This window comes from Heteronotia binoei, chromosome 4 (genome assembly GCF_032191835.1).
Source record: "Heteronotia binoei isolate CCM8104 ecotype False Entrance Well chromosome 4, APGP_CSIRO_Hbin_v1, whole genome shotgun sequence".
Classification (NCBI taxonomy): Eukaryota; Metazoa; Chordata; class Lepidosauria; order Squamata; family Gekkonidae; genus Heteronotia; species Heteronotia binoei.
Window position 1 is genome coordinate 158,909,407 of NC_083226.1, and position 14,530 is coordinate 158,923,936.

General features: G+C 44.7%; 1 protein-coding gene across 2 annotated transcripts in view; it reads left to right on the forward strand.

Moving 5' to 3' along the window:
- PDZD2 (PDZ domain containing 2) overlaps positions 1 to 14,530 on the forward strand; it is a 352,225-nt gene that overhangs the window by 239,096 nt on the left and 98,599 nt on the right. For both annotated transcript variants that reach the window (XM_060236112.1, XM_060236113.1), the window contains one exon: positions 1,594 to 2,029. In XM_060236112.1, coding sequence (XP_060092095.1) covers positions 1,594 to 2,029 — 436 coding nt within the window. The remainder of the gene's footprint in view (positions 1 to 1,593; positions 2,030 to 14,530) is intronic.

The following is a 14,530-nucleotide window of genomic DNA, read 5'->3' on the forward strand; positions in this document are numbered from 1 at the left end:
ACACACTAAATAATGCACTTTCAATCCACTTTCTAACTGGATTTTGCTAGTTCACAGAATAATAAAATCCACTTGGAAAGTGCATTGAAAGTGGATTTAAAGTGCATTATTTAATGTGTGGGATTGCAGCCATTATCTCTTCTGACGAGCATCTCTTCAAGATCTCAGGTTGAAAGGGGTCTTTCCCATCATCTGCAACCTGAGGTGCTAAGGATGGAACCAGGGGTCTTCTGCATGCCAAGCATGTGCTCTGTCACTGAACCACAGCCCCTCTCCTGAGGGGTGGGGGAAATACTCTTCAAATAACCAACACCTATTTTTCAGCACCTTGGTTTCCCTCTGCCTGTTAAAAACTGCTAAGTTCCTCATTGCCTGAGGCCTTCAGGCTTCTGGCCAGCTTTCTGCTGTGACTGCTTACCAGCTTCTCTGTGTCAACACGTTTAACAGCTTTTATACAAATGGATGGCACACACAGATCCGTCCCTGAACTTTAGTCTCCAAACTTGTAAAATCTGGATGTGTTAGAGGGTGTGTGAATGCAAGACTTGTTCCATCTCCTATAGAATCTCTGAATGATTCAACATTCTGAAATCGAAGAAACTCTCTGAGCAGTTAATTACCATGAGAGCCACTGACCAAATTTGATTGATTTATCACTTCCAGTGCATTTTATTCTTGAAAACAAGACTGTTCATTTTTGGCAGAATGCTTTTTTTGTGTGTGCTCAGAATAGTACCTGGACATTACCTCAGCAAACTATCACAATCCTGCGAGAAGGGCCAGTATTGTTATTCCAGTATCACAGATGGGGTGGTGGTGGTTTGAGGCTGAAAGATCACCCAGAGAATTCAAGGTGAGAGATGAATGAGAAACTGACTCACAAAGCATTCCCTTGATCCATTAGTATATTAAATAACTAAGTGAAGGAAGTCTGTTGCTGTTCTCTGACTAGCTGTCTCAGTGGTGTGCAGCAAGTTAGGAACTAGTTAGGGTTGCCAGGTCCAACTCAGGGAATATCTGGGGTCTTTGTGGCTGGAGGTCATAGAAATGGAGCCCGGAGCAAGGTTGTGACAAGCACGATTGAACTGTGAAGGGAGTTCTGACTGTTCTGTAACATCTGTAAAGTTGCAGCCATGACATGTGTAGAATGTCAGTTTGGGGACAGGGCTGAGCTAGGATTAAAAGTCTAGTGCGGAATCTGTGTAATCTGCCTGGAGCCCCAGTGAGAGATGCAAACTGAATAGAATGTAAATAAAAATCATCAGATAAATTAGAAAATAAACTTTCTGTGCATCCAACAAGGTGAAGTCTTAAGGTTTTGTGGGAGGGGGTTGTTTTGTTTGGTTTTCAAACTTAGAGTGCTATTTTAATTTCAGCAGCCCAAACATCTTTGCATCCCTGCAGCTAATGTGAAATCAGGCTGCAGAGAGCTACAGGAAGTTCAGGAGTAGCATTCTGATATACGCAGGCATGTTGACAAAATCCACATGACGAACACACTGGCTTCAGGCTTCTGATTGTCATGTGGACCTCTCTTGCCAGCCTTCTAAAGTGGAAAGTTTTTAATCCCTGTATCTCCACCTTTCCTCGCAGCTATCTTGCTGACCAGTGCTGGAATGGCGGCTTCATCTACCTGATCATGTTGCGTCGCATCAAGCGCAAGGCCCCCCTTCCTCCATCGAATGGCAACAACAGCAACAGCAGCGAAAGCAAAGCCAGGCCCACCTCCGAGCCCAGCGGGAAAGCCTCTCAAAATGGCAAAAGGACCAGGAAGTTTGGGGTCATCACCAGGACGCCCTCCAGTGGCAAGGAGGCAAAGGGCAGTAAAGGCAGCTCCAGGACGGACCGTGAGAACGGGCACTGCACCCGTATGGAAGTGGACGGGATACCACCGGAGGCATCCAAAACGGAAAGCAAGGTGGAGAATCCGCTTCCGAGAGTAGACTCTCCGTTTCCAGCAGGACAGTACAGGACTCGGCTTTCGGATGGAGGGATTCTGGACTTAAATGCAAGCGAACTGTCCCTGCAGGTGGGAGATCTTTTTGTTTGTCTTTCATTGTTGCTGGGGGCATGGGTATCACAACTATCTGCATTGGTATCCCTCCCCCCCCCCCCCACAGCACCCTCAGCAGTCACGTGGGTGGTTTGGCCAGAGAATCAGTCCCAGGGCTTCCAATGCACTTGGTTGGCTGCTGCTTACAAGACCCAGGGGAATTCCGAGCAGGATACTATCATGTGGTACTTGGGGCTGGATTCCAAGGAGCCATATTGAAAATGGAGACGGCTTCGCCCAGTGCACAAAGCCTTCCCTGGACACAAGCAGGGCTTTTTTTTTTGTAGTAGGAACTCATTTGCATATTAGGCCACACACCCCTGATGTAGCCAATTCTGCAAGGACTTACAGGGCTCTTAGTAGAGGGCCTACTGTAAGCTCTTGGAGGATTGGCTACATCAGGGGGTGTGGCCTAATATTCAAAGGAGTTCCTGCTACATAAAAAAGCCCTGGACGCAAGAGACTTGAAGGGGATGCTTGTTACCAGTGTGAGTGTGTCTGTGTGCTATTAGACAAAGGGATCTGCAGGATCCAGTCCCTAGTCTTCTGCTTGATGCCACCAGGAATATACAGATGAGCATTAATTATAAATAGCTCATGAATAGGGTGCTTCATAAATAATATGGAAATTACTCTGAAACGGCAGCAGAATCTGATATCAGCACAAGAACCTACTCATGTTAATGGAATTGCTTTACACAGGTTGGAGTTCTTAATAGTTACAACGGAGATGGTTCTTTAGGGCGCTATGTCCAGCGATACCAGGAAAGACGTTTATTTCCTTCATGCTTTGTTTTTATTATGCAACTTGGCAATATGAAGGGGTGGAATTCTAGCAGGAGCTCCTTTGCATATTAGGCCACCCCTTCCTGATGTAGCCAATCCTCCAAGACCTTACAAAAAAGAGCCTTGTAAGCTCTTGGAGAATTGGCTACATCAGCGAGGTGTGGCCTAATATGCGAAGGAGCTCCTGCTAGAATTCCACCCCTGGCAATATGGATCATGCGGCATATAAGATGAAATACCTGAGCATTTAAAAAGTATTCCTGTGATCTCCACAGGCACTCCGCCTCTCAGTCCCAGAGCCAGAAAGTAACAGCAAGGAAACCTTGGCCTCTCTGCCCTGTTGTTGGCCATCCAGAGGAACTGGCTGGCCCCTGTGTGAGACAGGAGGCTGGACTAGAGGGATCCTCACTGGTCTGACCCATCAGGGATCTGTAACTGGTTGACAGATTGCACCCAAAGAGTGCTTGTGAATAGTACCTAATCCTCTTGGAGAATGCTTATTAAATTTGTCAATGATACTAAATTGGGAGGGATTGAAAATACAGTAGAAGACAGAAACAGGATACAGGATGACCTTGACAGGCTGGAAAACTGGACTAAAACCAATAAAATGAATTTTAATAGGGATAAATGTAAAGTTCTGCATTTTGGTAGGAAAAATTCCATACATAGTTATAGGATGAGGGAGACTTGTCTTAGCAGTAGTATGTGCAAAAAGGATCTAGGGGTCTTAGTGGATTATACGCTGAACATGAGTCAATAGTGTGATGCGGTGGCTAAAAAGGCAATGCAGTTTTGGGCTGTATCAACAGAAGCATAGTGTCCAGATCACGTGATGCGATAGTATCGCTTTACTTTCCTCTGGTAAGGCCTCACCTGGAGTATTGTGTTCAGTTTTGGACACCACATTTTAAGAAGGATATAGACAAGCTGGAATGGGTCCAGAGGAGGGCGACAAAGATGGTGAGGGGTCTGGAGACCAAGTCCTATGAGGAAAGGTTGAAGGAGCTGGGGATGTTTAGCCCCGAGAGGAGGTGGCTGAGAGGTGATGTGATCACCATCTTCAAGTACTTGAAGGGCTGTCATATAGAGGAGAGTATGGAATTGTTTTCTGTGGCCCCAGAAGGTAGGACCAGAACCAATGGGTTGAAATTAAATCAAAAGAGTTTCCGGCTCAACATTAGGAAGAACTTCTTGACCGTTAGAATGGTTCCTCGGGAGGTGGTGGGCTCTCCTTCCTTGAAGGTTTTTAAACAGAGGCTAGATGGCCATCTGACAGCGATGAAGATCCTGTGAATTTGGGGTAGGTATTTGTGGGTTCCCTGCATTGTGCAGGGGGTAGGTCTAGATGACCCTAGAGGTCCCTTCCAGCTCTATGATTCTATGATTTGGAAGTTAATGGTTTCATTTGAATGACCTGGTAGTTAATTTCCAAGAATTTGGAAATGGATGCAGCAACCAAATGAGGGAATGAATTAGATGGGTGAGAGGGTGGCATTGGTTAATTAGAAAGAGACCAGAGCAGGGAATCACGCAGAGATGCAGTGGGCAGCCTCCTCTGTGGGTTAGTAGCTTGGACAGCATGTCTCCTGTTTTAGTGCCTGTGACATACAAAAAGTGAGTGATGACCCCTGCCTCAGTTGTCAAGTTGACTTCTCCTTATGACCTTAGCTGACCTTCTTGTTCCTTGGTGTGCACAAGAAGTTTCAAGAGTGTGCTGAGCAGAGTTTTGCACACCAGCTTCCCTTCCCATTTGACCCTTTGCCTTCAGCAAACAGGAGTAGATGGCATCGCCCGAAGCCTAAGATCATCGCTCCAAAAATTGGTGCATCCTTGGTGCCATCTGGGTAGCATTCCCTTGCTTCTGTTGTCCTAAGATGGTGGGTATCACTGACACGAGGTGCTGTATTTTGTTCAAAACACCCCTAAATTTGTTACTTTTAGCCTACCTCACATTCAGGTCACCAGGTCAGTCTGGAGCCGGGAGAAAAGAAGGTGTCCCATGCAGATGGCACTGCTAGAGGGGTTCCCCCACTGGACCCTGCAAGTTGTGCAGACAGATGGGCAACCAACATGGGCTCCAGCTTTCTGCCTATCTATGCAGCAGAGATCGGAAGCGTAGCCAATGTAGCTCTTCACATTACTCCAAATGAGAGCTCTCTGGACGCATCCGGATTTTGATTGGAGCGCTGACTTCACACTGTTTTTCCCATTACCCTCTGCAACAATAGCAAGCAGAGTTTATTTGTTTTCCATGCGTAAATGGCAGGGGTGGGGGAGAACCTGCTGGGAACATGAAGTCTGGTGAGCCCGGGGCGATTAAAGGGCTGCAGAAGGCAGAGGCATGAAAAATCCGCCTGGCCAATGATGACCGAGCAGCACACGTCTGTGATTGCTGCTTGCAAGTGGAATGAGCTCCAGGGGAACCATCTCTGCAGCAGGCCGACTGCTGACATAATTTCCTTGGCAAGGGCTGGGAAACGTTTTATCAGGCAATTGCAAGCACCTGAACGGTGCAGTCGCCCTTTTGGAAACACCACCAGCTGGACTGAGATGGAGAAACTAAAAATTGCGCTTGCTCCTTCCTTCACCGGCTCTCACCCACCTCCTTTTTCTGCCCGTTAACCAGAGACCTGACCGAAGCTCAGAGCTGGCTAATGGAAGAGGACTCCTCTGTGGGATTTTTCCCCTGTGTGGTATCTCATTCATACAAAGCTGCTCGATGCAGGCAGCCCAGTTTAACTGAGCCGCTGATGCCAAGTCCTATGGGTGAGTTCTTTTGCCTGGGCCAAACCCAAGGCTGAGGCTTGACTTGGCAAATCATCTGCTCTGAAACGCTTAACTGCTGAGCCCTGGATTGTATGAATTGGTCCCCTTTGTTTGCCTCATTTTCATCCTGCTTTGCCCTCACCTGGATGGCCCAGGCTAGCCTGATCTCATCAGCTCTCAGAAGCTAAGTAGGCTCAGCCCCGGTTAGCATTTGGATGGGAGACCACCAAGGAAAGCTCTGCAGAGGCAGGCAATGGCAAATCACTTCCGTTGATCTCTTGGCTTGAAAACCCTATGATAGGGGTGTCAAACATGCGGCTCAGGGGCCAAATCAGCCCCCCAAAAGGCTCCGATCAGGCCCCCGAACAACTGTCTCTTGTCTGCTTCCTTCTCTCTCTCTCTCTTGCTTCCTTCTGCATCTCAACTTGCTTTGCAAGTCTTGCTCAGTCACACAGGAGCTACAGAGCAAAGCCTTGATTTTCTCCACTGGTTGAGGTTCTTCCCCCTCTTGGTCCCTTGGGGAGGGCAGGAAAGAGCTGGAGCTTCCTTTGCCCTGAAGCCCAGGAGAAGATACAAAGAAAGCACCTTTAAGCCCAACAAGTGCTAATGTTTTAAGCATGTTTTATTTTAAGTTAAAAAGAAAATCTTTAGTCATGTTTGTCTGTGTCCTTTAAAAAGTTTATATCTCTGCTATCTAATCTTAACTAGGTACACACATGGCCCAGCCTGACATGGCGTGACTCAACAAGGTCTCATGTAGGTCAGATCTGGCCCTCATAACAAATGAGTTCAACACCCCTGCCCTATGAGGTAACCATAAGATAATTACAATTTAACATCACATTCACATGCAAAACCTGCTTTTATCTCCAATGGACCCCAAAAGTGGCTTACACCATTCCCCTCTCCCCCATCTCCTGTCCTCTAAGCAATGCTGTGAGATATGTTAGGCTGAAGGTTTGTGATTGCCCCAAGATCACCTGGCACACATCCACGGCAGAGCTGGGATTTGAACCTGGGTCTCCTAGATCCTATTCCAGCACTTTAACCAGTACACTGCACTGACTCTCAAGATGTAGATGCATCCGAGCCTGTGTAAAGTGCCCAATCCTAAAACAGCAGGAGACTACAGTCTTTTGCCATGCACGCATTTTGGCTCTAGGGTGAGTGATGGGGCACCCCTGGTGACTGGAACTCAGACCTCTGTTTTTGCTTATGATAGTTCTGCCTCACTTCTCATCTAAGGAGTGCTGCAAGCATGCTTGAGCTTTCCCCTATTTTGGTGTAGTGGTTAAGTGCACAGACTCTTATCTGGAAGAACCGGGTTCAATTCCCCACTCCTCCACTTGCAACTGCTGGAACGGCCTTGGGTCAGCCATAGCTCTCGTAAGAGTTGTCTTTGAAAGGACAGCTTTTGTAAGAGCTCTCTCACCCCACCCACCTTACAGGGTGTCTGTTGTGGGGGAGGAAGTTAGATTGTAAGCTGCTCTGAGATTCAGAATGAAGTGCAGGGTATAAATCCAATATCTTCTTTTTCTTCTTATTTTATCTTTCCAGGTTAGGCTGACAGATGGTAATTAGACCTATATTGTAATTGTGGCCCAGGGAGCATAATGGCTGAGCAGTTGTTCTAATCCAGCTCTCTCCAGTACAAATTCACTTCTCTCTTCACCAGATTGGCTTCTTAACTATTTAGAATTTAGATCCAAGTGGGCAGCAGTGTTGGTCTGAAGCAGTATAACAAAGCAGGAGTCAAGTTTCACCTTTAATACATCAGACACGAAGTGTTCTTCTAGCACACAAAAGCTTACATCCTGAATAAAACTTTGGTCTTAGATATGCAACTCGACTCCTGCTTTATTTAGAATTTAGCAACTAGTTTCCTATTCTGTTTTTTGGTGGCAGCCCCATGTTTCCTGTGTCTGTTGATTATATGTCCTTTTTGGGTATGATGTTCCTGATACGTTGAATCTATTCCAGTTGTGAATTTTGGACATGTAATCTTTTAAGTCACATGCCCACAAATCAATTTAAGAGTTCTCCTTTAAGAGCAAAACGTTTTTAGCATTGGCTGTGATTTTACTGGGGGGGGGGGGAGGGAATAAACAACATTCCCTTTTGTTTTATTAATGATGGAATTTGGAGTTTATGAAATCTAGGGATTTAAATGGCGATGCCTGGAGCCAAGCACATTTTAAGATGACCTGCATAGTTTTCTGTGCTGGTAAACAACACACTTGTTATTCGAGATGTAGATGGGTTCCAAAGACAGATATATTTGAATGTTGATTGATGGCCCCTGGGAGTGCCATGAAACACACAGATTCTTCTTCTCGTTTGTAGTCTGTTATGTAACATAGATAACCCACTTTCCCATGTCACGAGAAGGAAAATAGGATCCCTGCAACTCTGCACACAGTTTAGTTGTTTTTGTCACATGCACTCGTAAAACGTTATGTTCCTTTTAAATGCAAATTTCAACTACATCGCTTTATGTGACCCAAAAATGGGAAGAGTTTTAAGGAAAAAGAAACTCTCTTGTAACAGAAATTACTGTAAGGCAGTCATGGCCTGGATAGCTCAGGCAAGCCTGATCTTGTCAGAGCTGTATCAGTTGACTCTGGTTAGTACTTGGATGGGAGACCTCCTTGAAATACCAGGTCTGGAGGCAAGGGCAGGCTTTATTCAGCCTGAATATCCTCCTTGCCCCCAGTAGGGGTCAGTCACCAGAGATCATCATGACTTCCAGGTATGCACACACTTAGACAAATAACAAAAATACAACAAAAATGAGAAAGAAAGGGGGGAAAAGATAAAGAAATTACTGTAAAGCATGGTCCAGCCAAAACGTAGCACTGTTTTTCCACATATAAAGGAAACCACTGATTAAATTATCAGTACTGCACTATGACTAGCAATAGTTATTGAAAATGCGAGGCGCAGAAATCCTTTCCAAGCTCTGCTTTCTTGTATCCTCCTTATGTGCAGGGGTGGAATTCTAATAGGAGCTCCTTTGCATATTAGGCCACACACTCCTGAAGTAGCCAGTCCTCCAAGAGTTTACAAAAAAGAGCCTTGTAAGCTCTTGGAGGATTGGCTACATCAGGGGTGTGCGGCCTAATATGCAAAGGAGCTCCTGCTAGAATTCAACCCCTGCTTATGTGGAAATGCTGGGACTGAAGATGCAACTTTTAAAGTAGAAAACACCCATGCTGTGGCAATGAGTGATTGTCCCGTGATGGAAGAGCTGTGGCAGAATTATGCATCATCGGAAACGCAGGGCTACTGCTACTACCTCTTGTTCCATGGTAAAGTTGATAAAAGAAGTATGTGATATCATCTTCGTAGTTTCCCCACCCCTTTTCCCCTTCAGCCAATGAAAGTGTAGACAGGATGGGGACATCATATCATATGTTAGAGAAGAGACATAAGGCAGGGAGACATAAGGACTCCTGTTTTTGGACTTCCGGGGTTGGAAAACACCGAGCTGAATTGCTTCTCAGAAGGAGAGCAGGCTGTGGCTTCTGTTCGTGGTAGTGGAGGGCAATTTAATGCTTACTGCCTACTTTTCTCAGTCAGAGATCAGTCCAAGGTATGCATAGGAAACTCTGAGGAGATTTACCTTGGCTAGAAGGGAGTCCCGGGGGGGCTCCGGAGACGAGTTGCATATTCATCATCTGCAGAAGTTTCCAGAGTCATTTATTTGACATAAGCTTGACAGGATCCTAACCTTCTTTGAGACTGCTAAACATCTAAAGCTATACAAGACCGGTGTTGGATCTGGATAACTGCAAAAAAAGGTACTGATGACTATCTTCATTCCGGGACTATTTAAAGTTAAACAAAATAAAATCAGAAGGTGGGAAATAGAGATTCAGAAAGCTTGGAAGAAGAAGGGGAGAAGGGGCAAAATTTGAACTTTGTAAATTTAAAGGACAGTGCTAAAAAGTGGAAAGGAATTTATTGTTTTGTCTACTTGCGGTTTTGGTGAAAAAGCCTCATCGTCACAGATTTGCAGCTCTCACAGTCAACACAGGAAATACGTCAAACATCGTGTGATCTTTTTACCAGTGAAAACGGGGTTTGGTGGCAAGAAAAGCAGGAAGTGTCGGATGGAAAAGGGAAATCATTGAAGCAGCTAGCCTACTCTAGGACTATAATATCATAGAAAAACATCGGCGGCCATTGCTAGGAGGTCAAAATTTAAACAAAAATTTTAAAGTGTTCGGGACATTAAAAATTGGTGAAGTTGACAGAGGTGACAATTATAAAGTAAATACTATTGGACATTATCGCTGATAATTATTTTAGAAGCCTTTTGAAGGAATTTTTTTTTAAAGGGAAGCAGAAAGTCGCGACCGCCATTTTGGAAGAAATAAAAATTTTTAAATGTAATATCTGAGCCCAGGAGGCTCTGAGGACGGCGAAATTAAGCTTATTGAAAAGGGCAAGCCGTACTCTATCAAACCTGATAGTTTAAATTTAATTTGGAGAGGTTAAAATTTCCGGTGTTTTTTTAAATGTTAGAGCATAAGTTAACCCGTGCAAGGACTGCCTCAATGGAGAAAATGCAAGAGCAATTAGAAGCAATGGAAGCCAGGATGATGAAAGGGGTGAGAGACATGATAACTGCTTCTAAAAGAGAAATTAGAAAAGACATTGAAGAGCTAAAGAAAGATATAGAAGATCTCAGAAATGAGACTGTGGTAACATCAAAGAAAGTGCAAGAGGTGGGAGAGAGAGTGAAAGTACATAATTCCACCTTGCTAAAAATGCAAGAAAAGGTGGCAATTCATGACTGCAAATTGATGGAAACCCAGATACGTCTGAAAGGAGTACCTGAGGATGAAGAGACTGATTTGAAAGGATATGTAATAAGAATAATTGCAGAAGTTTTGGAGGAAGATCCTGAAGGAACTAGAAGCATGTATGACTATATGTATAGACTGAACTCATTATATGCCAAGAAAAACAATCTACCAAGGGATGTGGTTATAAGATATATGGCAAAAGAAATGGTGGGAAAAATCTTGAATAAAAATTTTGAAAAGACATTGAAAGTGGGAGGCAGCAGAGTAAGAATCATGGAAGAATTGCCAAGACAAGTGATAAATGACAGAAAAAGTTCAGAAGATATGTAGAAAAAGAGTGGAAAATAAAAGGACATTGGACAATTTTTGATAATGATTAAGTCTTAGAAAAAAGAAGAATATTAATTTTTGTTTTTATTAGTTAAGGGTACCTTTAAACAGTAGTACTTTAAGTAAATAACACCGGTGGGGGTCAAGTAATGGTGGGAGGGGTGGGTAGAAAGTAATATATGGGATAGATAAAAAGTTATTAATGATGTAAGAAATATAATTTGTTACCATATGTTACCAAATAAAATTGTTTTAATCCAGGACTCCTGTTTTTGGTGGCAGCCACCCGTTTCTCTTAATGTACATTTTCATCGCTTGAACTTGTGGTATTGGCATTGTGTTTAAAATTGCTGTACTGTGCCCAGAGGTTTCATTCCATTGCAAGATAATGAGGAAGAAGAAGATATTGGATTTATATCCCACCCTTCACTCTGAATCTCAGAGTGGCCTACAATCTCCTTTACCTTCCTCCCTCCCCCACAACAGACACCCTGTGAGGTAGGTGGGGCTGAGAGAGCTTTCACAGAAGTTGCCCTTTCAAAGACAACTCCTATGAGAGCTATGGCTGACCCAAGGCCATTCCAGCAGGTGCAAGTGGAGGAGTGGGGAATCAAACCCGGTTCTCCTGGATAAGAGTCCACACACTTAACCACTACACCAAACTGGCTCTCATGATGATGATGTTATTCCTTTATATGGAGGATGTTTAACTTTCATCCTCCAGGCTGTCCTTTGAAGAGAACCTAGATTCTGCACCTGCTTCAGAAGGCAGCAGTATATTTACTGATAGGGGCCAGCTGGCAGGCATGCAATCTCACCTATTTTTTGATGCCTATATTGGCTGCCAGTTTGTTTCCTAGTTCAACTCAAAGTGCTGGTTATGCCCTGTAAAACCTTCATGGGCACCATATGTTCAGAAGAAGAGTTGGATTTATACCCCACCGTTCACGCAGAGTCTCAGAGCGGCTTACAATCTCCTTCCCTTCCTCTCCCCACAACAGACACCCTGTGAGGCAGGTGGGGCGGAGAGAGCTCTGAGAGAACTGTGGCTGACCCGAGGAAATCAAACCTGATTCTCCAGATTAGAGTCTGCAGCTCTTAACCACTACACCAAACTGTACCAACAAAGGACTTCTGGTTGGCATTTCTAGTTGTCCCCATGCTTTAGATGGACCACTTGGCATCTACAGCCACTGTGGTGTAGTGGTTAAGTGCACAGACTCTTATCTATGAGAACCGGGTTTGACTCCCCTCTCCTCCACTTGCAGCTGCTGGAATGGCCTTGGGTTAGCCATAACTCTCACAGAGTTCTGTGAGAGCTCTCAGCTCCACCTACCTCACAGGGTGTTTGTTGTGGGGGAGGAAAGTAAAGAAGACTGTGACCGCTCTGAGATTCAGAGTGAAGGGTGGGATACAAATCCAAAATCATCGTCTTCTACTAGATTCCTAGTGGCTGCCATCTTGCGGAACGGGTTCCCAGAGGAGGAGAGGCAGGTACAATCTTTAAAAGTTTTTAGGAGGCACGGAAAGGTGGTTTTATTTTCATTGGATTTTAATGGGATTTAAGCTACAGATGTTTTCTTCTGGCAGGAGGAAATGGCATTTCACTGTGTGTTGTGTGTTTTTAGTTTTTGAAGTAGTGAGCAGCTTTAAATCACATGGGAAGGGCAGGATGTAAATATTTTAATACATGAACTTGCAGTTAAAAGGCTCAAGATGTCCTTGGGGCCCAGTGAAATCAATGGTTCTTAAGCACACAATTTTGCACTGTATCTCTATTCCTGCTTTAAAAGAAGTCACAGAAGGTGATTAAACACGGAGACATATTTGTTTAGTGGCAATCTCCGCTGAGCTCCTTTCGGACTTGGATGTTGAGCATTTCAGGGAAACTGTTGGGCTGCTGTAAAGTCATGATATACTACAAACTCAGTAAGCGATTTAGCAGTTAGGAGTAGAAAGAAATGGTCACAATTTTAGGGCCCAAGATATGAGCGACCTAAGGATTGTGGACTAGGCTGGAGAAGAAGCAGACCAGGAAAGTTTGAGTGCATGACATCATGAAAGAAAGTGATTCTATGCTTGAGGGGACTGAAAGAGCTGAAGTGATGGAAGGAGAAACATGAGGAGACTGGAAGAGCTGAAGTGATGGAAGAAGAACTTGTCTGTGATTATCTTGGAGGTATCTGTGTACAGAGTGGCTTAGAACTATGGACGGGTATGATCTGTAACAGTTGTTATGCATTTAAGGTGGCTTATGATCCTAAATCTGTGGTCATTCTTGTTTGGCAAGGCTGCCACAAGGCCATCTAGCGTAGACAGGGGGTTTTTTTTGTAGCAGGAACTCCTTTGCATATTAGGCCACACACCCCTGATGTAGCCAGTCTTCCAAGAGCTTACAGTAGGCCCTGTAATAAGAGCCCTGTACGCCTTTGGATGATTGGCTACATCGTGGAGGTGTGACCTAATATGCAAAGGAGTTCCTGCTACAAAGCCCTGAGTGTAGATATGCTAGAACACCAGGTGGTTCAGCTTATACTATCTGTCCACTGATTGTATACAGGGAGTTGATGGTCCAGTAATCCGTTTGTAAACAGGTTTGAGTGTCTTCATCAGCTTACTTTTCAGGTATCCAAACAGTACAGCATAGTGAGTAGTGCATTTGTTTAAAAGCCGGTGGTAGTCCTATACCTACCACCTATGTTTTAAGTCAGCGTTACCAACAGGAGTGAAATTCTGTTAGGAGCTCCTTTTCTTATTAGGCCACACACCCCTGATGTAACCAATCCTCCAAGAACTTACAAAAAAGTGTCTCGTAAGCTCTTGGAGGATTGGCTACATCAGAGGTGTGTGGCCTAATATGCAAAGGAGCTCCTGCTAGAATTGCACCCCTGGTTACCGACATTACTGTATTTTCACATGCATACTTTTTGCAGAGACGTATAGAAGGCCTTAATTCCTCCCTTCGCATCGCTGAATATCCTGACCTGACCATCCATGCTCCTGAGGAGAACTGATTTCACCTGCTGTGCTACTGCACAAGCCTTCTCAAGGCCAGCAAATGAAACTCCACCACCACAATTACCACGCAGCTGCAAAGTTGTTCAACAGCTATTGAGAGGAGAGGCTGTGTCTCAGAGGCACAGGTGCTGCTTGACGTGAAGAAGGTTTCAGGTTCATTCCCTGGCATCTCCAGTGGAAAGGGTCAGGTAGGAGGTGATAAGAAAAACCACTGCCTGGCACCCTGGAGAGCCGGTGTCATTCTGAGTTGACAATACTGATCTTGATAGACAGGACAGTCTGGGTCAGTATAAAGACCTCAGATTTATACCCTGCCTTTCTCTCTGAATCAGAGTCTCAGAGCAGCTTACAAACTCCTTTATCTTCTTCCCTCACAATAGACACCCTGTGGGATGGGTGGGACTGAGAGAGCTCTCCCAGAAGCTGCCCTTTCAAGGACATCTGTGTAAGAGCTATGGCTGACCCAAGATCGTTCCAGCAGCTGTAAATGGGGAATCAAACCCTGTTCTCCCAGATAAGAGTCTGTGCACTTAACCACTATGTCAAATTGGCTCTCTAAGGCAGTTTCATGTGATCATATGTTCAGGGTTGTTGACAGAGAATTGAATAGCTCAGGTTTTTTCAGCACAGAGGCAATTTTTCAGTGATTGCAGCTGTTGATTGAAGATGTGTTCGACTGTCAAGAGTGTATGCTGAAAAAATCTGGACATTCCTAATCCACTGTGTGAGACATCCCTCCTCTATGTATCTGAGGTCATCTCCC